This window comes from Mustelus asterias, chromosome 6 (assembly GCF_964213995.1).
Source record: "Mustelus asterias chromosome 6, sMusAst1.hap1.1, whole genome shotgun sequence".
Classification (NCBI taxonomy): Eukaryota; Metazoa; Chordata; class Chondrichthyes; order Carcharhiniformes; family Triakidae; genus Mustelus; species Mustelus asterias.
The window spans coordinates 52238197-52262484 of record NC_135806.1 but is presented as its reverse complement, the minus strand read 5'-3'; the positions used below and the strand labels follow the sequence as shown (position 1 = coordinate 52262484).

General features: G+C 39.6%; 1 protein-coding gene across 3 annotated transcripts in view; it reads left to right on the top strand.

Annotated features, from left to right (window-relative positions):
• The first annotated feature begins 1296 nt into the window (after window positions 1–1296).
• The window catches only part of LOC144494859 (SWI/SNF-related matrix-associated actin-dependent regulator of chromatin subfamily A member 2-like), a 132857-nt gene continuing 109865 nt past the window's right edge, over window positions 1297–24288 (top strand). For 2 of the 3 annotated variants that reach the window (XM_078214315.1, XM_078214313.1), the window contains exons 1-3: window positions 1603–2163; window positions 8645–8905; window positions 21532–21661. In XM_078214315.1, the coding sequence (XP_078070441.1) occupies window positions 8678–8905; window positions 21532–21661 (358 nt within the window). In that variant the 5' untranslated portion in view covers window positions 1603–2163; window positions 8645–8677. Of the gene's footprint in view, window positions 1491–1602; window positions 2164–8644; window positions 8906–21531; window positions 21662–24288 lie in introns of those variants that run through there. The other variant, XM_078214314.1, reaches the window with a different exon arrangement.

The window sequence follows — 24288 nt, the reverse complement described above, 5'->3', positions numbered from 1 at the left end:
CGAAATGGTAACCCTGTATTGCTCCTAACAGATGCTGGCAGACCTCAGATTCCAGTATCTGCAGTATTTTACGATAGGCGGCACGGTAGCACAGTGGTTAGCACTGCTGCTTCACAGCTCCAGGGTCCCGGGTTCGATTCTCGGCTCGGGTCACTGTCTGTGTGGAGTTTGCACATTCTCCTCGTGTCTGCGTGGGTTTCCTCCGGGTGCTCCGGTTTCCTCCCACAGTCCAAAGATGTGCGGGTTAGGTTGATTGGCCAGGTAAAAAATTGCCCCTTAGAGTCCTGGGATGTGTAGGTTAGAGGGATTAGCGGGTAAATATGTGGGGGTAGGGCCTGGGTGGGATTGTGGTCGGTGCAGACTCGATGGGCCGAATGGCCTCCTTCTGCACTGTAGGGTTTCTATGATGATTTCTATGATGATTTTGTTTATTTCTATCTAACTGTCTGTTCGTCTATCTATGTAACTTTCACAGACTATTTAACGGAAGAACATAGAAACAGGATAAAGTTGTCCCAACATTCTGAATCTTAACTCCGTCCATCCAAATTGGTTCCATAACCCTTCATATCCTTGTCTTCATCACTCCATTGGATGATTCTTGATTATCAGTCAGTTTCCAAGAATTTTTATAACTAATCATAGGTTTTCAAAGTGCCCCTGTATTTTTTTCTCCAGGATTGCCCTACTGGAGAAGGAAAAAAAAGTTTTAAAAGCTGGTCTTGTGTACCTTAAAATGGAATACCAGTAAAAAGGGTAAAGTAAGAATACTGGTTTGAACTTATTTTTCCTATCGGGAGATTCCAGGACAATCCTAGAGTGTTGAAAACCTAATCAATCCACTGATGACTGCTTCCTTCCATGTTTTGCTTTAATTCATTGACTCATGCTCAGTGTTTCTCCACTGACCCAGGCTAAATAGAGGCCAGCTTCTCTGCAGATTTGCAACTCCCCCCTCATTTCTAACAATGCGTGGCCACTACCTAGTATTGTGATCATCTACTTAACACATTATTCATCCTGTTGTATGTGTAAGGAAAACATATGGAGAAGTTGGAAGCAAGGAGAAAAAAATGGGACTGAAGGAGGGGAGGAACAGATGGATCCTTTACATTTGATTTTTTTTCAAACAGACAAAACTTCTGGTATTTTCTGAACAAATGCAGGATTTGTGGGATTTGATAAAATGATGGGTGTTGTAAGTACAGTATCCAATGAACTTGGCGTGTAGAGGCGGGATTTCCTGCCAAGTTCGTTGGTGGCGAGTTAGAGAAAATAACGAAATAAAAGGAGGAAGAGGATTGAAGGAAAGGGGAAGTTGATGGCTGTCACTTCACCAATGAGAACAACTCTTTGCCACTCAATTAAAAAAACTCCTCAAAAAAGGTTACAATATATAAAAAAATAATAAATATATAAGTAAAAGCGCCCCCAACTGTTTTCACAAATTCCGATGCTCTGGAGTGAGTCGGTTAATGCGATATTGACGGGTAAGATTTCCATGTTCAATGCAGTTTAATTTTTATTTTTTTAAAAACATTAAACTGTTGCAGTTTTAACCTTTTTGCACTTTCACAGGTGGGCGCAGCTTATTTTTTTGGCGGGGCCGGTGGTGGTTTGTGAAGCTGGCGACTTGTTTAACTTAGCGGCGGCTCAGCTCTGCAACAGGAGCCGGGGGCTCGGGAGTGGAGGAGCTCCGTGCTGGGACCGGAGGGGGGGGTTCGGAGCCGGAGAGCTCCGCGCTGGGACCGGAGAGGGGGTTCGGAGCCGGAGAGCTCCGCGCTGGGACCGAGGGGGGGCTCCGCGCTGGGACCGAGAGGGGGCTCGGGAGCCGAGGTGTTCCACGCTGAGACCGAGGGAGTTCCAGGGTGGGGACCCGGGGCTCGGAGCCGGGGAGGGGGCTCGGGAGGGGAGAGAGAGAGGCGGCCACGGGGGCTCCTCCAGTGGAGCTCCGGGCTTATCGAATGCTTTCCTCCGGCTGCGGCCTGCTTTCTGCCGCCACTCTTCCCTCCTCCTCCTCCTCCTCCTCCCCTCGGCCGCTTCTCGCCGACTCATTTCCGCCTCCAGTGCTGACTCGTGGTCGGTGCCCGGGTGCTGAGTGTGGCCTCTCGCCTCGCCGGGCCTGCTCCGATACGCTCGCACTGACCAGTGTGAGAGCCGCAGGTTTGTTTGAGTCGGGGGGCCCCCCGTGGGGGGACTTCATGCCGGGAGGGGAGGGTTTAACCTGGGGCGGGGGGGGGGGGGGGGGGGATTGATGATGATGTTGTTGTTTTTCTCTCCGGGCGCTTCAAGTCTTTCGGGCCCCAAAACCCGGGAAGGTTCTGGAGGCTCCTTCCCTCCCTCAGGCCCCGGGCCCGGCTCGCCCTCCTCAGTGTGTGTGTGTGTGTGAGCGCGGCTCTCGGCGCCGAGGATTACCCGATCTTTCACTCGATAAACAGGGGCCGCCACCCCGCCGCCTTTTGTTCGAGGCCGGGGTGTGGGGTGGATTCCCCCTCCCCGTCTGGAGTTTGAAGCAGGCCGGCTGCAATGATCTCTCTCCCTCCCCCCACCGGCCTCTCCACTCCTCCTGCTGACTCTCTGGGTCATTAATGCAGCTTTTCTCCCCATCTTCACCTCCCCCTCCCTTTTGGAGATTATTTTGTTTTGTGCTCATTTGTTTCTCACTGCTCTGCCTGAGTGGAAGTTTGAGTCTAAATCCAAATGCAATCCACCTCCAAAAAATAAGTGTCAAATCAGCCAGCAGTGGTTTTTTTTTTGACGGCTCTTCTTGCGTCCCAAAAAAATGCAATTTAAGAGGGGCAAAAAGTCACCAAAGTTCTGTTGAACATGTTTCAGTATGTGGTATAACCTATATTTTTTTGCTGCAAAATAGACTCCCTGCAATTTGGGGAGGCAGCAGATGAAGGAATCGCGTTGAATAACTTCACCATATAACCACATAGCTTATTTTATTACCTCCTCAGCCGCACTGCACTCCCTGATTTTTTTACAGTTAACTCATGCCGACTGCATGCATATTTGTGTGAAAATAGATTTCGAAAATGTATTTCTGCACACTTATTAATATCTATGCTAAGTAACAATAAAAAAAAATCTGGCAGTGAGTTTACATTTCAATTTCCAGGGCTGTTGGTCATAAATTACTGGAGTCTATTTCTGTGGCTTGTACTTCTTGCCGGTTTGTCTATGGTTACAGTTTTGTATTCTACTGATGGATCTGTGCTGAAAAGGAGGATAATGCATTGCCGTCTTTTTAAAATACAATGTGGATAGCCAAGGAATTAATTCTTTACTAATGAGCTTTACTGCAATGCTGTAGCTCGTAACCTGACCTAGCATTATTTTTCTCTGGATTTTTTTATTATTTGGCTTGCTTTCCTGTTTTTCTTGCTCTGGTGGACCACTTGTGTGCATACCAAAGAGCCTCGGGGACTAGATATAAAGTTTAGTTTCATGTTCTCATTAATTTGCATATGTCTCAAATTGCTGATACAAACAGATCTTGCACTTTTATTCCAATGAGGCAATATTGCTAAGAATGACATTAAAAAAAACTTGCGAGTCCCACAGGGTAAAAATGGGAGAAACCAGTAAATGGGATATGTCAGTACTCAAGAATTAAGTTGCCTGGTCCTTACTGACCAGAATACTCAGAAACTGGACCATTTGATTATCTGCAGAGCCTACAATTCAACGCTGAAGAAGGTTGAATCTGACGTACCTCAGCCAGCAGTTTTTTAAATTATGGCAATTGTGTCTGATCTGCCATTAAATTTTAAATATAGCAGCTCTCACTTGTATAATACTGCAACCTTCATTTTCAGGAGCTGTCACTAATGGAGAGTGGGACTAGTATGAAATCATGCTACATCCCTCGTCATAAAATGGCTATCATATCTGAAAATCATGTTGGAGAGAAAATTTTCCAGACATGGAATTATATAAAACCTAACAGGGCAGAATCAAGTTGACAAATCTTTAGTGCTGGTTGGCAGAATCCAATGATGCCTTTTAAGATTTTTAAACTTTTTATATTTTGATGTGTGCTACCCTGTATAAGCTACCAATAAGTGTAAGAAATTCACAAAGGGATTTATACTGTGCATCTATCAGACAAGGTTCATTCTATCTATAACTTAGTGCAATATTATCTTTACCGTTTAAACTTAATTTGATTGAGGTAATAAACACAAGCTGGAGTTTGTTCCAGGATTGCCTGTTGCAGTTTTGTTTAGTTTGGTTAACTAAAGGTAGAGGTAAAAATTGGTTCAAACTTGGAGATTATTGTATTTAACATTACCTGTTGTTGAGGACAATTAAAACATTCAACCATGGCTTTTTAAAATCTATGTGGCAAAATGATGAACTGCTGCACCGAACGAATCAAACATAAAGTCAATTGAAAAGTATTTTAGGAGTTTCTATGATAATTTACCATCTGATTGCTACTTTCTGATAGGGTAAATATGGCTGATAAATCTTTGCCTGCGTTCTAATGCTCAAAAGGAAGAGATTACTAGTTACTTGAAAACAATTGTCCCAGTAATATGTATATTGTAGTTTTACATTTAGTTTCTATTTAAAGAAAAACACATTCTAACTCTGATTTACTTTGCACAAATATGTGCCCAAGACACATAGGCCCTGCATTATCTAGCCTTTTGTCAACATTCCTCACTGAGAAACTATCATATGTACTAGTAAAAAACATTTATATAAATCTACACTAATCATTTTAGAGTGGCAATTACAGCAAGTGTAAAACTGAGTTTTTCTTATTATAAATGTCAGGCCAGGTCCTTGACGTTATTCTGACACTTTGAAGTCAAATGCAAATGCCTTTTCTCCTTGCTTATCTCTTGGAACTGCCCATACTTGATTCTACTCCTGTTGAATTTATCTCAGTCGGAAGATTTATAGCAATAGTTTCTGTTTCCATACCTGCACGGTTATTTCCAATGTGCCCCCAGGATCCATCCTTCATCCTTTCTTCTTTATTTATATGCAATCTCTTGGTGACATTATCTACAGCCAAAAGGTCAGCCTCAACATGTGTACTCTTAACACCCAGCTTCACCTTCCTACCAGCTTTCACAACCTCTTAACTACCTGTGTTAGGATGCTTATCTAAGATCTAATTTTGGGTGAATTTTCACTTCCAATTGAACTATAGAAAAATAAAACTTGCTTACCACTGACCTCATTTCCTTTTCTGGCTGCTGTCTCAGGCTGAACCACATTGCCTATGCTTTCCCTTAAATCCTATGTCAGTACTATCACAGACGTTGACTGTGATCTGTTAAGTATGGGAGAAGCAAGTAATGATCAGCTTATTTACCATCAATACAGTCTTGCATGTTTATGTCAGTTTCAGTGTTATCTCCAGTGTTCTTGCTGGTCTTGCAACCTGCATGCTTCATAAACCCAAGCTCTTTTACAGCTCTGCATATATCCTACTTGCCCATCACTGATCCTTGCTGGACCTATATTGGTTCAGGTCTCTGACTCAAATGTTAAATGCTTGTCCTTATCTTTAATTCGTTCAATCGCCTTGTGCTTATTGTCATAATGTTCACTAGCTGTGTTGATAACTGCTCTTGAATTCCCTCATTCAACCTCTCCCTTTTTTTTTTAATGCTGCTTCTGAAAGTTTACCTTTTTAAATATGTTTCAGGCCACTTTTGCTAATCTCTCCCTTGGCGGACATCAATTTTCTTCATGCCTCTGAAAGTTTTCCTAAATTAAAGATGCAATATAAATGTAAATTCTTGCCGTTGATTTGCATTGCAATGTGACTGATCACAATATTGTAGTACTTACTATCAAACCACTCATTACAAATTTGCATATTAGTATATTTTAAAATATGTAGCATTTACCTTTTTCTTTTAAGTGTTAATCTTGGCATTGCAATAATGCATTTTTTCTGAGTTAGGTTATCATGGGTTCAAGGATTTAGGATTTGAAAAATCAATTTAGCTTGGCATTTTAGTGCAGTACTTTGGAAATGCAACGTTGGAGTTTTTTGGATGAGAGGTTAAATTGGTGCCCTGTTACCTTTTTCCAATGGATGCCAGTGGTAATATTTAGGGCCCAACGGTTTCTGTGTGTCTCGGCCAACACTTGGCTCTCTGAATGCTACCAAAAGCAGATTTAATTGGTCATTCATGTTATTTTGGCAGACTTGGGCAAGCACAATTGTTTTTATTCATTCATTGGACGTGGGCGTCGCTGGCTGGCCAACATTTATTGCCCATCCCTAGTTGCCTTTGGAGGGCAGTTGAGAGTCAACCACATTGCTGTGGCTCTGGAGTTACACATAGGCCAGACCAAGTAAGGATGGCAGATTAGCGAATCAGATGGGTTTTTTCCGACAATTGTTTCATGGTCATCAGAAGATTCTTAATTCCAGATGTTTTTTAAGTGAATTCATATTACACCATCTGCCATGGTGGGATTCGAACCTGGGTCCCCAGAGTGTTAGCTGAGTTTCTGGATTAGTCTAGCGATAATACCACTAGAGTATCGCCTCCCCATCTAACTAATTTGCATCCGGTGAGATGACTTATCAGTTTCATTCATTGGTTGTAAATCATTGGGATTATTTTAGCATTTGGAAGGTGCTATAGAAATGTAACTTATTTATTCATCAACAATTTGTGGAAGTCTAGTTAAACCCAAGGCTTTCGTCATTAGCAAAGACTTGACAAAAGTCTTTTTCTTTGACAAATTGCTGATGAATTCTGATATGCCTGAATGTATCTTACCCAGACTAAGCTAATATAGGCAGTTAAGACAGTTGCTTTGAACAGTTGTGGCTATTGGTTTGAGACAGACTAGTGACTGTCACTCAAATCCACTCCCGTACATGCACAACTTCTCAGCTGAACAGCTGGTAATGCAGGGATAGGGGTGAAGGAACCCTAAGGGAGAAAAGTAAACTGGCACATCAATTTCTTACACTTTAGGCAGTTGCCATCCTGTTAGTGGTGCTCCCCCCAGAGTGAGTAAAGAGATGCAAACAATTTGTTTTACCTGTGACTTAATGCACCTGGAGCTTGTTAGTTTTAATTTTTTATATTCAGTTTGTTTTTCTTTGGAAGAGTAGTTTTGTACCATTTTAAACTTGGCATTTGGTGATAGCAGCAAACGGACCCGGGTCATGCTCGGCACAAGTTTGATTTTCTAAGGTTTATAAATGGTGTTCCCAAACCTTGAGAGCTGGTCAACTGTGCACATTGTAACCTTTCACATACACCTTGTGAAATTGCTAATTTTGTCAGTTCATGTTTGTTGTTGTTGATTAACCGTAGCTATTTCATTAATGAGTATGCCAGGGAACAAAGTGCTTCATTCTTATTGTCGTTTTTGATGTATGGGAAATTAGAGTGTGAATTGTTTCAAAATTTCACCTGGGGTTTGCGGCTGTATTTGTTCCTCTCTTCCCTTTGTCCCCAAACTACCCCCACTCCTCTTGGAAGGTCAGGAATTCAACTGAGTCCAAATAAATTGACGTTTTCTGATTGGCAGCTGTTAGTTTCAAACCTTGAATAAAATAACCGCATAGAAACCACCAGATACTTGTACAGCGTGTTCTCTCTGTTTATTTGGCTTAACAGAGATTTTACTAAATAATTGACAATTACTAACTGTTATCTGCTGACTAGAGCCATCAAAAATGATGCAGCCTTTCTGAACAATCCAATTGTCAGGCTGCTGTAATGAGGAGGATGTTGTTTTGATTTCATATTCATACTATAGACAATATTATGTACTGTAGCACTGTAAAGAATGTTATAATCAGCATCAGTCCTTGCCTTTCTTCTGCTAAATCCTTTTATTTTTGCTTATTGGTTGTTTCTGTGAACAGTTAATCAAATTTACAATACAGCAAATATTTGGGGTAGCATCAATAAGTTAAGAGCCTTGGGGCTCTAGCAGTAATCGGGAATACAGCAGATAAAGACATTTTCTAGATCTGCTTCAGAGCTTGCCATAGAGAAACTGTTTCTAAAATGACAGCCCTGATGTCTTATGCATATAGTATTTTGCCAGCATCAGTGTTTTGTTTTTCAGAGATCTGAAATTGTGGGTAGTCTAGCATGAAAGCACAGATGTTGGTATGCATAATTGCATTATGTATGTAAACTGCTGCGTTATCTTCTGTACTCTGCAGTTTCTGTGTGAAATTTTGGAAATCTCAATGACTAAGAATAACATCTTAGCACAAGGGGAGAAAAAGTCACCATTGAATATTACACAGTGTAAGAAAATGGGCATATTAGACAAATGTAATCTGATAGTGTTGGTGTAAAATGGCAGGTGTAACATTGCTTTTGTCACCATCTATTTTTCACATTAAGATTTCTTGTGACTAAGCCAGCAGTTACATGATATTTGTTACTTTGCAAGAATTCTGGGGATTCAAAATCATGAATTGTTTCACTGCCTTCCTGTTCTTTTGCATGCAAATGCGTGAACATTTTCCTTTTTAGCTCTTAATTGAGATTGTGCAATGAAAGGTCTGATTTCAATATATTGCTGTTTGCCGTTCAAACCGTTGAGCTTAGTAGCAGAAGAAAATTGTTTAGTAAAATAAACTCAAGTAAGAAATTTATGTTCCAATGTTTGTTTTTTCTAATAGAATTCTTCAAGATAACGAGCAAAACTGGCATAGATGTCGACTCCTACAGATCCCTCTGGTGGGATGCCTCACCCTGGACCCTCTCCAGGACCAGGTCCATCTCCTGGACCTATTCTCGGCCCGAGCCCAGGACCGGGACCATCACCAGGATCAGTACATAGTATGATGGGTCCAAGTCCAGGACCGTCAAATGTAACCCATTCGATACCACCGCAGGGCCCGAGTGAGTACCAGCAAGATAACATGCATCAGATGCACAAGGTAACAATGTCTGAAAAATATCATGAAGCATGTACATTATGCATGAATAAGCTTGTAAAACACATTATGCATGAATAAACTTGAAAGTTGACATTTTTAAGCAATGCAATTCTGACAAAGGACTGTACCCAATATGTAAACCTGGATTTTCTTTTTATTGATTCTAACAGACCTGTGTTTTTCCAGAATTCTCTGTTCTTATTTCCAATTTTTAGTATTTATATTCATTTTGCATGTTTTTAGGTTTAAATTTTAATTGAGGTTATCTGGCATGGCATACCACAATACAGCCTATTGTAGAATGCTATATACAGGTACACTCCTATGAACCGTGTCTGTACTCTGGATAATGAAAGGAATCTATCCTTCACGTATAGGCCTGGAGTTCCTGCTAGGTTGTGCTGTTTTCCTTGTGCAATTCACCTGAATCAGCCCAACCGCCACTAACAATCGAGGAATTTCAAATGCAAATTATGTTAAGCACAAATTGACTACGTTTGCACTAGTTTAAAAAAACATGTGCACCTAAATAACAAAAGCAAAATCAGTATAGAGAAGAACCCATATGACATACAGAAAAAAACCAAAAAATGTTTTATCCTTGGTATTTGTTAGTAAGACAAACATGGTGAACATAACATTAGAAGCAGAAATCAGAAAAAAATAAAGGCATTCAAGGTAGAAAGGAAGGAGATAATTGATAAACTCATCAAACTTTGACGGGGTTGGAGAAGAATGAAACTCCTGGTCCAGTGGATTACATTTGTGCTTTTAAAAATGCATTAAGGAAGAGGTAGCAGAGGCATTACCACACATATTTTAAAAAATCATTAGGAAGGGGATTAATGCCAGAGGACTGGTCGACAATTAACATCATTTCTATATGTAATAAGAAAAAGAGAACATATCCAGATAACTAATTAACCAATTACTTTAATGTCAGTGGTGGAAAAAAATAATAGAATCCTTACTCAAAGATGTAATATAAAAAATATTTAGAAACTGAAAATATAACTGAATAATCACCAAGTATTTCAAAAGGGAATGTCATACTTGATCAACCTTATTGAATTCTTTGAAGAAATTACAGAAACGGTAGATAAGTGTAATGTAATAGAGGTAATATTTTTGGATTTCAAAATGCCTTCCATAAGGTGCCACGAGGTAAACTTGAGATGATGTGAAGTCAGGCTACAAGCAGCATAATGGATAGCAAACTGGTTGCAAACACAAAATAGGGAGTTTAAAATTAGTAACTTGGACCGACAAAAAGTGGTGTTCTATAGGGATCAGTGTTGGAACTATAATTGTTCACTATTTACATAAATGCTTTGAACCCTGGAAACAGACATACAATTTCCAAATTTGCAGGTGATACAAATTGGGACGGTTTCAGTGTGTAACAAGATACAGTAAGCTATTAACACATTTTAAGCATGGCAAATTAACTTCAGTAAAAGTAGGTGTGAAGTGGTAGATTTTGATAGGAAGAATATGGAGGCCACCAACTCTTGGAAAGTTTAAATGGCTGAGGAGCAGAGGAAAAACAAATCACTAAAACTAGCGACAGAAGCTATTGGCCCAGATTTCAACATAAGTGGCACTTGCAGCCAACCTTGAAGAAAGCTACTCACAAAAAATTATCGATTTTTGTGAGATTAATTTTCCTTATCCTGACATCCCTTTGAATCTGGTGTCAAGTCAAGGGGATCTCCAGGCGTCCAGTAATAGTGATGCTGTCAAGTCAGGTAAGCAACCGGTCACATTGATGTATCCTGACAGAAAACAAACCAGCAAGTAAAATGTACTATTTTTTTCAGAAAGCGAAAGAAATGATTAGACCTGCACGTGGCATTATCATAAAATAAATAACAGAACTTCGTCAAATTATATTAGAAATATGATTTACTTCTCAATGGAGAAATTTGACATTCCAAAAATATAAAATTAATTCTATAGGACTTGTAAGGCTGCTTAACAGCAATTATGAACTTGGTAAACTATTTAAAAATCCAGTTACACCTCATTTAAATAGATTCTTTTCAAGGGTTTTTATAGTCAGGTTAATAGTGGAAATCCTTGTCAGTTCAGTAGAATTCCTCATTTAGTTCAGTGAGAGTCTGGTGGGGACTTCAACAGTGAACCTAATGGGAAAGCTTAGAGTTACTGCCAACTGGATTACAACGTTTAACTGTACATGCATTGACCCTGGAAGTTGCTGTCAGTTTCAGAGAAGTAATGTCAGTGAGCAGTGGCAATTTTGCTAAATTATTACTGTAAAATGCAGGCCAATAAATCCATTTTGTATTGCAAATTATAATTGCTCCACCATTGCTGGCTTCAGATGCTTAGAACGCCCTCCTGACACCTGCCCAGCTCTTCTCCCTCACTTTCCTCCTTAAGATACTTAGTTAAACCTAAGTCTTTGACTAAGCCTTTGTTCATTAATATCTCTATATGTGGCTTGGTGTCGTATTTTTGTTTTAAAATGTGCTTTGGGAGGTTTCATTGCATTAGATGTGCAATATAAGTTGTAGAGAAACTGAACAAAGCACTGGCATTCGTTTCCAGAGGAATAGAATTGAAAAGCAGAGAATATATGTTAAATTTGTATAGAGCCTTGCACTTGGAACGGTTCTGATTTTCATATTATTCAAAGGACATGAAAGCACAGGAAAGATGGTACAAAGATTTACTAGACTGATACCAGAACTGACTGAAGGGTTATATCCATTGGGAAAGGTTGAACAGGCTTTTTTCTCTTGACTAGAGAAGACTGAAGGGTGACCAAATGGAGATTTTAAGAATAAGGAAAGATTTGATAGAGTGGTCGTAAGTGACAATGTTTCCGCTTGAGGAGGAGACCAGAACTAGAGCCATAAATATAAGTAGTAATTAACAAATCTCAGAAATCCAGGAGGAATGCCTTTATCCAAAGATTAGAATGTGGACCTCCGTTGCAGAAGGAGTAGCTGAGGTCATGAGCATCGAAGTGTTTAAGGGGGAAGTTAAAGTTTAGTTATTAGTGTCACAAGTAGGCTTACATCAATACTGCAATGAAGTCACTCTGAAAACCTTAGTCGCCACACTCCGGTACCCATTGGGGTTCACCTGAGGGAGAATTTAGCATGGCCAATTCCCCCAAACCGTGGACTGTGGCAGGAAAACGGCGCACCCGGAGGAACCCACACAGACATGGGGAGAATGTGCAGACTCCACACAGGCAGTGACCCAAGTCGGGAATTGAACCCAGATCTCTGCACTGTGAAGCAGCAGTGCTAACCAGTTAGGTGAGCGAAGTGAAAGAAAGAGGATCTGTTAATGGGTTAAATGAAGAACAGGAGGAGAGGTCTACTTTGCAGACTGACATAGATCTGTTGAACCAAATTACCTGCTTCTGTGTTGTAAATACAGTACTATTGAATTGTTCTGGAGGCCAGTTCAGCCACAGAACGTGCCACATTTCCAGATTGAATTAATGCTTTGGATGAAGACCTGAAAAAATGTAGATATTAATAGGTTTAAAAATGTGTAAGGATCAACTTAGTTTACATAAAGTTATGAAATAAGATGGTACTCTGTGTTTTATGGAAGTATTATTAGGATAATAACACAAAAATGAGAAATATATGTGCCTGGGAACTGAAAATTATTAAGTTCTGTGAAAAGGGGTAGGCATTTTTATGTTTATTTTTTCTTACTCCTTTCTGATCTTGTATGTGCTGTATACTGTATATTATTTGATATTTATGTACTGTGTAAGGTGGTATTTTGTTTTGTCATGTTCAAAATAATACTAAATCACTGTTGCACTCATCTGCAGTCCTTTGAGGACACTTTGCAATTATTTTTACATGCAGAAACTTGTGCAAACATGTAAAAACTTTGATTCTTTCTATTTATTAAGAGTTGATTATGGAATACTAATAAAATTGATAAATCTTTCTGTTCAGATTTTAGAAAATCATTTTCAATAATAAATCAGGTTCGTCATAGGAGGCGGACTAGTCATTCTGATTTAAAAACACTTGTGTTAAACATTTTTCAGCTGTATTAGTAAAACTGCACCAGGTTTTGACTCTTAAGTGAAGGAATATTCTTTAATGTAAAAGAAAAGCATTCTAAAATGCTGGAAATACCCGATAAGGTAACATCTGTGGAGAGAGAAATGGAGTTAATGTTTTACGTCAATGGCCTTTCATTTGAACTGAGAAAAGTTAAAGATAGGTTTTGGACAAAGGAAAGGTTTGTAATGGGGTAAATGACAGAAGCGATTGAATGACAAAAGTGTCATTAGTCTTCCAGGGCCAAAGAGTGCTTAGAACTGGAGTGCTACTGTCTGACAGCAAAAATAAGAAAAGGAAAGACGGCATGGTGGCACAGTGGTTAGCACTGCTGCTTTACAGCGCAGGGACCCAGGTTCAATTCCGGCCTTGGATGACTGTGGGATTTGCACATTCTCCCCGTGTCTGCATGAGTTTCCTCTGTCAGCCCAAAGTGCAGAAGGAGGTCATTGGCCCATTGAGTCTGGACTGACTCTCTCCAATAGATTCCCACCCAGCTCTCCTCTCTCTCTCTCTCCTCTCCCCCCCCCCCCCCCCCCCCCCCCCACCGGCCAATCCCTGTAACCCTAAGCATTTACCATGACTAATCAACTCTTAGTAAATAGAAAAAAATCAAAGTTTTTATGTGTTTGCACAAGTTTCTGCATTTAAAAGTAATTGTAAAGTTTCCTCAAAGGACTGCAGGTGAGTGCAAGTTAGATGGATTGGCCATGCTAAATTGCTCCTTAGAGTTCAAAGGTGTGTAGGTTAGATGGATTAGCCATGGTAAATGCATGGGATTCTATGCTTTTGTGGTTCCAAGGAAACAAAAAAGGGAGAAAGTAGAGATTATGATCTGAAATTATAGAATTCCTTGTTGAGTCCAGAAGGTGTAAAGTTTCTAATCGAAAGATTGTTCGTGCCCAATTTTATATTTGACAGTGCACAAACACTGAATCAAGATGGCACCAGAGCGAGGTGACTTCTTACAAGCTGTGCCCAGAGTACCTTCTAATTCTATCTTTTACTCTCATTCTATGCTTCTAAAACTTTATTCTAATTCTTTTAAGACCTCTAAACCCTAGCTGTGACTGTAACACTTCATTCTGCACTCTCTCCTTTCCTTCCTTATGTACGGTATGCTTTGTATAGCACGCAAGAAACAATATTTTTCACTGTATACTAATACATGTGACTATAATAAATCAAGTTAATCTGCGTGGATACTTGAGCCAAACAAAATCATTTCTGAAAACAAGTCCAATTTTGAGTGCATTTTGTGTCCGAACGGTGCTAAAAGCAGGAACTCCACCCCGTTGTTTGTAGGAATATTTGGGGTGGCTATAGGCAGTGCCTCACGTACTTGTACAATGAAAATTATCATCTGAAGAAAAAAGGGAGCAAAATGATGTAGACAAATAAATAATTGGGCATCTTGAGTCAGTGCTTTTTCCATTCTTCTGAACCACACTTTAAAAAAAAAATCTAATCACTAACAGGAGCTATCATGTATAGGGAAATACGAGAGCTTTTTAGTCCAGTGAAGTATTTTTTAACTGTATGTTCCTATGTACTCTTGTTTTTATAGTTTGTTTTATTTTAGAAAAGTTCTGTAGAGGTTCTTAGCAGTAGCCTAAAGGATAAAGGCCAATGTAGCAGTAAGGCATACTCATCAGTAGGTCCCTGTTGAAGTTCCTGATTTCAATTGCAATTAATATCTAAGTTTTATAGAAGTAGCAAATCTGCTAGAATCCCCATTACTGACCATCTAGTCTGTGCTTAGTTTGTGGTGTGAGAACTAAGAACCTCAGTCTACTTGTCTCCCAAAAACCTTATCATAATTACTACAAAGTACTTATGGAAAAATAGTGACTTGGAAGTAGTACTGGAGATTTTCTGGTGCAGTTGAATTTGCATCTTTGAGTGCTTGGCTTTTTGAGGGGTTGTGGGGGAGGCGATTATTCATTTTATAGAAAAGTTATCAATGCTGCAACTCCATCTGAGGAATATTTTTCTGTTTGAAACAACTTTAGTTTCAGCTGGTGCCTGTTTGTATTCTGATTTTGATGTTGTTTGATTGCTTAATGTCAGCAAAGTTTAAAGGATGTTCCAAGCTCTCTGAAATATCCACTGAAGACAGTTAAATCCTACGTATTGTCTCAGCAGTAGTGTTATCTCCTCTGAAACAGATGGTCATGTGCTCATTGAAAAACTTGGGGAAAGTGATCTAGTGTGTCATTTCAGTGTAGTACAAGGGAAATCCTGCATGGTCAGATGAGACACTAAACCGAGTCCCCATACTTGAAGTTGATATAAAAGATACCTTGGCACTATGTGAAGAATAGCAGAAGAGCTCTTCTGGTTTTCTGATCAGAATCTCTCTGCCAATTCCACCAAAAAACTTTTTTTCTATTCACTCATGGGACATGGGCGTTGCTGGCTGGCCAGCGTTTATTGCTCATCTCATTGCCCTTGGAGGGCAGTTGAGAGTCAACCACGTTGTTTTGGCTTTGGAGTCACATGTAGGCCAGACTGGGTAAGGACGGCAGATTTCCTTCCCTCAAGGACATTAGTGAACTAGATGAGTTTTTACAACAATTGACAATAGTTTCATGGTCATCTATAGATTCATAATTCCAGATGCTTTGTATTGAATTTAAATTCCATCATCTGCCTTGGCGGGATTTGAACCTGGGTTTAGAACATTAGCTGAGTTTCTGGATTAATAGTCTAGCGATAATACATAAGAACATAGGAGCAGGAGTAGGCCATCTGGCCCCTCAAGCCTGCTCTGCCATTCAATAAGACCATGGCTGATCGTTTTGTGGACTCAGCTCCACTTACCCGCCCGCTCACCATAACCCTTAATTCCTTTACTGTACCATTAGGCCATCACCTCTCCTTAAATGGCTATCAATGTCATTGTCATTTGTGGTGCCTTACTTTCTGTAAATTGGCTGCAGTGTGTGTTAAGATAGCGAATTTGTGAAAAAGAACAATTATTCGTAAAGTAGTTTGGAATGTCTTGAGAACATGGAAGTATTATGCAAAGCCAAGTGCTTTCTTGGTTCACAAAAACAGTTTTCCCAAATTCATAATGAACAGAGTCCTTTAAAATTTAGCCACTTATGATGTTGATTTGGCCCAATTGTTTACACTTTTGTCTCTGAGCCACAAGGTTATGATTTCAAGCATCATGATGGACTTAATTTAACCTAGCTGTTAACTACAGTGCAATTCTAATGGATTGTTAGGCAGTGCAATCTTTTAGACAAAATGCTGAAAGTACCTACTCAAGTGAGCGTAAAAGATTCCATGACAGTTGGAGGGAATGGGAGTTCTCTGGGGTGTCGATGCAACCATTCCTGCTTCACTTGACTATTTGTTCATTCCTTGTTTTGTGGAAATTGACTACCATGTTTGCCCATGTAATAACACATGATTACAATTCAAAAATTTATTCATTTGATGCAATTTGCTTTTTTTCTCCTGGTGTCCTGGCCAACATTTATTCTTCAATCAAACCCATGAAAATAGAACTGTAATTTTCTCACTAATGTTTGTGACACTACTGACTACATTTCAAAATAGTTCTTTGGCCTGAAGTACTTCGGGCATACTGAGTATAGAAGGTTCTACATAAATGCAGGTTTACTTCAAGAAATCAGGATGGGTGGGGAGAGGGGGAAGAGACAACTAAACTTGATGTACAGAGAAGAAATGCTTTCAAGTTTACTTTAAGAATTACTATTCACAAAGTAAGATGTGTCATAATAAAATGATTTTGTAGCCTTCAGTTGACCCGAGATTTAAGCTGAATTAATACACAAAAAAATAAGCATTGCCAATGCATCCATTTCACCCATGGTGTGAAAATATCTGTATGCTCTTCACAATGATTAAAATTACTCATTTTAATGCAGTTCAATGGTAGTGCTGTCAGGGCAACTGTGAAACCAAGAAAACTAATGACCAACAATTTTTTGTACTGTCAAAGAAATATAAAATCCAATCCCTTGCTCACAGTTTAAAATTCATGCATTAATTTTTAAATTTACATCCATACCATTATTTTTGACTCAAACTTTGTTCCCATTTTGAAAGGCAAATTTATTTAAATCTGAATTTCGGCCTTAAGGAAATGCACTTTGAAAGAGGGACTTTAAAAAAACAAATGCTGTTATGTAGTCCATTTCAAATGAAGCATGGTAACTAAAGAATTCCACAAGTTTTACACAAATTGAGTAGATATCTCTTTTTTGCTTAAAGCACTAACAATGAACTGACAACAAAATAAAGGTTTCCAGTTACCCAATTTTTTTGAGACAGCAAGGCTAAACTGATCAAAGATTTATTTTAACGTTTAGATCAGACTTTGACTATGTTTTGTCACGGAGAATAAAGAGTAGTTGTCCCAAAGGTATTCATTAACTTGGTGAATCAAACAATTTTAGCAATTACATTATTGAGCTAGTAATACAGATAAAAACAGAAAATACTGGAAACAAGCAACAAATCTGACAACACCTATAGAGAGAGAGAAACAATTAACAATTTAGATTGATGACCTTTCACCAACAGTATTTTACTACAGTAACAATTCCGTGACAAAGGCTCAAACCCCACCACAGCAGCTGGGAAATATAAAAAGCTAGTATCAGTAATGGTGACCATGAAGTTACTAGCTTGTCGTAAGAACCAATAGGGAATGTCATCTGTTGTCATTACTTAGTTTGGCCTAAAAGGGACCCCAGTCTGACAGCTTTGTGGTTGACTCTTAACTATCAACAAAGAACAATACAGCACAGGAACAGGCCCTTCGGCCCTCCAAGCCCGCGCCGCTCCCTGGTCCAAACTAGACCATTCTTTTGTATCCCTCCATTCCCACTCCGTTCATGTGGCTATCTAGATAAGTCTTAAACGTTCCCAGTGTGTCCGCCTCCACCACCTGGCCCAGCAGCGCATTCCAGGCCCCCACCACCCTCTGTGTAAAATACATCCTTCTGATATCCGTGTTAACCCCCCCCCCCCCCCCCGCAACCTTGAACCTATGATCCCTCGTGAACATCACCACCGACCTGAGAAAAAGCTTCCCACCGTTCACCCTATCTATGCCTTTCATAATTTTATACACCTCTATTAGGTCACCCCTCATCCTCCATCTTTCCACTGAGAACAACCCCAGTTTATCCAATCTCTCCTCATAACTAAGCCCTTCCATACCAGGCAACATCCTGGTAAACCACCTCTGCACTCTCTCTAAAGCCTCCACGTCCTTCTGGTAGTGTGGCGACCAGAACTGGGCGCAGTATTCCAAATGCGGCCGAACCAATGTTCTATACAAACGCAACATCAGACCCCAACTTTTATACTCTATGCCCCGTCCTATAAAGGCAAGCATGCCATATGCCTTCTTCACTACCTTCTCCACCTGTGCCGTCACCTTCAAGGATCTGTGGACTTGCACACCCAGATCCCTCTGCGTATCTACACCCTTTATGGTTCTGCCATTTATCGTATAGCTCCCCCCTACGTTAGTTCTACCAAAATGCATCACTTCGCATTTATCTGGATTGAACTCCATCTGCCACTTCTTTGCCCAAATTTTCAGCCTATCTATATCCTTCTGTAGCCTCTGACAATGTTCCTCACTATCTGCAAGTCCTTTGAAATTGCCTAGCAACTCACTCAGGCCTATGAAAAGTTGAAGAATAAAATCAGATGTACAATGTGACCTCAACCGAGACACTAGGCATGAGAAAGGCACACCCAGCCCAGTCAATCTTGCAAAGTTCTCTCGCTAATATCTAGGTACTCGTGCCAAAATTGGAAAGAGTTATCCCACAGATTAGTTGAACGACAGCCTATCATAGCTGTACTCTCAGAATAGTACATTTCAGCCAATTTTCCAGACTTCTCACCATTCCACTGACAGAACAGACCTACTATCTGGTGCAGTTGGATGGGAGTAACCTGGGTTTTCTCAACATTGACTCTGAACCCATAGAGTCTCATGGCATCAGGTCAAACATAGACAAGGAAATCTACTGATACTGCCTACTACCCTACCTCAACTGATGAAGCAGTACTCCATGTTGAACAACACTTGGAAGAAGCACTGAAAGTAGCAAGGGCACAGAAGTATCAGGTTGGGGACTTCACTGTCCATCACCACGTTTGGTTCAGTAGAACCACTAGTGCCCTAGCTGCCAGACTGGGCCGGCAGCTGGTGATGAGAGAACCAGCATAAGGGGGAAAAAACATATTCGATCTCTTTCTCTCAAATTTATCTGCTGTATATGTACCTATCCATGAATGCACTGGTAGGAGTGACCACCACACATGACTCTTGTGGAAACAAGAGTCTTCACATTAAGGACACCCTCCATTGTGCTTTGTGACATTGCTGTCATGCTAATTGGAATAGATGCAGAACAGATCTAGCAGCTTGAAGCAGGGCATTCATGGGACACTGTGGGCCATCAGGGGCAGAAGTGTGTTTCAACACAATCTGTAACCTCGTGCCTACCATATTAGTCGAGCGAGGGATATGATTAAGCCAGTGGAAAGCATCCCACTTAATTGATAACCCACCCATTACTTTAAATATTCACTCTTTCCAACACTAGCACATACTGCCTAAATGATGCAGTGCAGCATCTTTCTAAGCTATCTTCAAAAGCACTTCCCAAACCTGAGACCTATATTGCTTAGAAGAACAAGGACAGCAGGTACATGGGAATACCACCTCCAAGTTCTCCTCTGATTTGCAAATCATCCACTATACCACCATTCATCATCTCTGGGTCTAAATTCTGGAATTTCAACAGCACTGTTGGTATATCTACACTGTATGGGCTGCAATAGTTCAAGAAGGCAACTGATCGCTATCTTCTCCAGAGCAATTAAAGAGGGATCATAAATGATGGCCTTGTCACCTATCATGAATGAATTTAAAAATAAATCCAAGTGTATGAAAACACAAATGTATGGCATAAATCAAAAACAACTTTGCTCCTATCAGAGACAAAGCCCCAATTTAGCAAAAATACAGTAACTGCATTCAATAATCACTGATTAGTGCTGGTTGTGTTGTATGAGTATTGAGGGTTTTTTCCCTAAAGGGACATATATGTTTTTTGTAATGTTTGGAGACCTATTTTGGATCATTAGTTTCATGTTGTGTAGCAATTTAGGGAAACTCTGACAAGTTATTGATAATGGTACCAGAATTGATGTCAAGCCAAAGTTTTTACAATGCAATTTCCGCAAAACCTGCTGTATGTTGAGAAACGTTTCATAGTTTATGATATAGACTTAAATCCATTTTTAAATGTGTTCTGTGGAAAATACATACAAATGCTTTCTTTCCACATTTATGCAACTTGCATTTAACAGTATCTTTCACTAAGCAGGATCAATTCCTATAGATCCTGTTCATGTCTGGGTTCTATAAACTGCATGTCAGGATTGCAGTATCAGGATACTGGTGGTCATATCACCATTAGTCTCATGGCACTGAAATCATGTCTGTATTATCACTGGTAAGATTGCCTCTGTTCACTTTCTTTCTCAAGTTAGTATCAGGTACAGCATATATTTTGTGTTTCACAGATCCTAGGTTTGTACCTGCAGTTACCTACATTATCACTTATTCTACACTTGGTAAATAGGGAAAGGTGAAGAGTGTATGCCACCGCTTCCCCCAAAGGGATGGAGGGTGAAAGGGAGAAGCCTTGAGTTATCTTCTTGCCTACCTCCTGATTTGAGGTTGCTTGCATGCACATCTTGTTAATTTTGTTATGTTTAATAGTGGGGTATGGGGTAGAAGAATCTGCAGGATAGTAAACTTTAACCATTAAATTAGCTTAACTGTTTGTTCCCAGTTTCCAATAATCAAGTTTAATTAATTAGATTTCTTTTACTTTGGCTCAAAAATTCTGCATTGGGAACAAGTATAATTATATTAGGATGTGGTATCTGGGGATTTTTCAAGAATATTCATGATTATGTATAGTACACAATAGCAACCCTTGGTTGTCTGGAAAACTACCATTTGTACAATTAGCTACAAGTCCAAGCTAAATAATTTACACTACTGTATTCATAGAATCCTTACAATGCCGAAGGAGGCCATTCGGTCCATCGAGTCTGCACTGACTCTCCAGCAGAGCATCTCACCCAGGCCCTATCCCCCATGTATATACCTTTCTAATCGCCCTAACCTACACACCTTGGGACACTATATGGGGGAAATTTAGCATGGGCAACCCATCTAACCTACACATCTTTGGAGTGTGGGAGGAAACCAGAGCAGCCAAAAGAAACCCATGTAGATGCAGAGAGAACGTGCAAACTCCACACAGACATTCACCAAGGCTGGAATCAAACCAGGGTCCCTGGTGCTGTGAGGCTTCAGTGCTAACCACTGTGCCACCGTTTTGCCTTTAACCACAGTGCCACCATGCCATATTGTTGTGATTTTGTTTTTTCTCTTAAAAGCTGCACAAAAGAATTTGCATTGTAAATGGTAATATTTATCAAGCAAATACTAAAAATCTGTTTACTTATTTTCTTCCTTAGCCTATAGATGCAATGCATGACAAAGGAATGGCTGACGAAATGCATTATGGTCAGATGAAAGGCATGGGAATGAGGGCTGCTCATGCTGGAATGGGACCACCTCAGAGTCCTATGGATCAGCATTCTCAAGGTATGTTGAACATATGTTTGTAAGTCTGAATAAGTGCAAAATACCAAAGAAGTTGAAAATCTGAAGTAAAAACAGTGCTGGAAAAACTCAGCCGGTTTGGTAGAAGAAAGAAATGTTTTAAGTCCAATATAACTTTTCTCTGGACCTGAAAAGTGATGGAAATATGATGGGTTTTATGCTGTTGAAGAAAGGGGGAGGGTCCAGTAGAATAAAAAGGAAGGTATGGGATAGGTTGGGGGGGGGGGGTGGGGGGTGATTAAATGAAAGATGTCACGGAACAAAAGGTAAAGGAATAATGCATTAGTCCAGAATTAGTGTTAGTGGCAAAATAGAGGACAGCTCTGTGCGAAGTAAAACATAAAAACAAAATATAGCACTTGGCAAAAAAATAACATGAATCAAAATAAGAGGACAGAGTTCATGGTCTGAAGTTGTTGAACTCAATGTTAAATCCAGAGAACTGTAAAGTGTATATATGGAATATGGGGTGCTGTTCCGAAATTTTTGCCGAAGCTTCACTGGAATATTGTAACAGGCCGAAGACAGAAATGTGAGCATGAGAGAAAGATGGTGAATTAAAATGTTGAGCAACCAAATGGTTGACGCAGGTAAATTTTATATCGTGTAAAGGCAACCTCATTTAATGTATAATGTGATGCTTACATATAGCATCTTCATGTTTGAATTATAAACAATTCATTTCCAATTTGACTTTCACGATTTTGGAAAGGATTTGAATTCAAACTGGATGATGAACTTGAGAAAATTTTCAATTAAATTTCAGCTTTTTTTAAACTTCCATATTACTGCCTGACACCATAATTTCCTCCTCATCCTAATTTGAATTCCCTTCTAAGAAATGAGTTGAATTTTTACATCATTTTGATCACAGTCTGATTGTACTCAGCTGCTTTCTGTTGATAGTTAGAAAATGTAAGCCTTCTAATTAATGACAGTTGTACGAGAAAGAAAGATGAGATAGACTGGAATGAGCCAAAGCGCACATTCTGTGCTCCACAGTTCTGCCAAATGCTTGGTTCTCCCTTCAATGATGCCAGGACTCCATCGTCTCAGCCCAGTTCTGCCAAATCTCAGAATCGCCCAAGTACTGCTGAGTACCAGGTAGCTACCTCCAGCTGGTACATCTTGCATATCATCTTGCTGTGGATCCTCAGCTTTAAAAATTAAATATGCAGTGGTAAAGAAATATGTCACTTTCAGAGTTTTCTCTGAATAATGGACAAAATGCTGAATTCAATCCCCAAAGCTGTGACAAAAATCTCAGAAAATACGATAAAAAATGTAATCTGATTAATTCGGTCTCTATAACTTGGCTTTAATGTTATGCTGCAATGGCATAAATACCCCACTTATCATAAAACAGCATATCCATCAATTTGCTGTGAGAAGTGCCATAGGAAAACTGCTGCTGTTGGATAATTTTGAATATTTATAATTACAATACCATATTCTGTTGAGTTGTCAGTGTCAACAATCACCTTGTTTTTGAACATGTTTGCAGTATTCATCCCAATTATATTTCTGGATAAAATAGTTCTGCGCTCTGATTAGTTAGTTCTTAGGTTGCGGCTTCCTATTCTTCCTTTCCTCCTCTCCTCATTGCCAGACAAAGACATAACGTTGGTGTCAGAACTTGGTGATCTTTCTAAGACTAGGATAACTCCCCAGTATGCTCTTCAATGTGAGGGCTATAAGACTATGTGAGGGGTGGGTGAATGGATGCATGTCAGTCGCTAATTGAAGGCAGGTGGTTTATAGATATATAGATTCCTGAGTGGTGATAAATTAATGTCAGCCATGGCACATGTGGCTTACTGTAAACCATTCCTAGATATCCTTTTGGTTTCCTTATTGACTGGTTTGAATCAGAAAATCTTTTAAAGTATTTTTAAACTAGTTTTTTCCTCCTCATTTTGGGCAACCATGGTGTGAGTCTGTGACCTGCCATGCATAATAATTAGGACTAGTAATTTGTTATGGCGTGATCTTCAATGATATATCCTGTGATTTTGCACAATCTGTTATGATAATTTGCACTCCTGCTCCCACCTCTTGTAACTAGATTACAGTTCGACTTTCTTTTTCTTCCCCTACTCAATTTTTACTTTATCGCAAGAGCAGTATTTTTTTAAAATCAGGATATTTAGTCTTTGTCTAAACTGACTTTATGTTCTCGTTTGATGATAAATTTTTAGAGGCGTTCCTGAGAACTGCGATGAGGTGCTAAATAAATGCCTTTCTTTTTCTTTAACTATGAATGTAATTTAAATTGTAAAATTGTATTGATTAGAATTAATTAGCAAAATACAAGCTGTGACTTTAAAAAGTGTTGTAAAAAGAAATTCTCAAAACAGTCTTTCAAAATAAGGTACATAATCATTGTGGATATGTGCCAAATAAATATGATCCCAAAAAGAATGTTTACAAAGGTGAAAAAACCCAAAGATTCAATGTATGATTCTTTAATGTACTTGCAGCCCAACACAAATAACTCAGTTGGCTGAATGGCTGGTTTGTGATGTGGAGCGAAGCCAAAGGTACGAATTCAATTCCCATGCCAACTGAGGTTATTCATGAAGGCCCCACCATCTCAATCTTGACCCCTT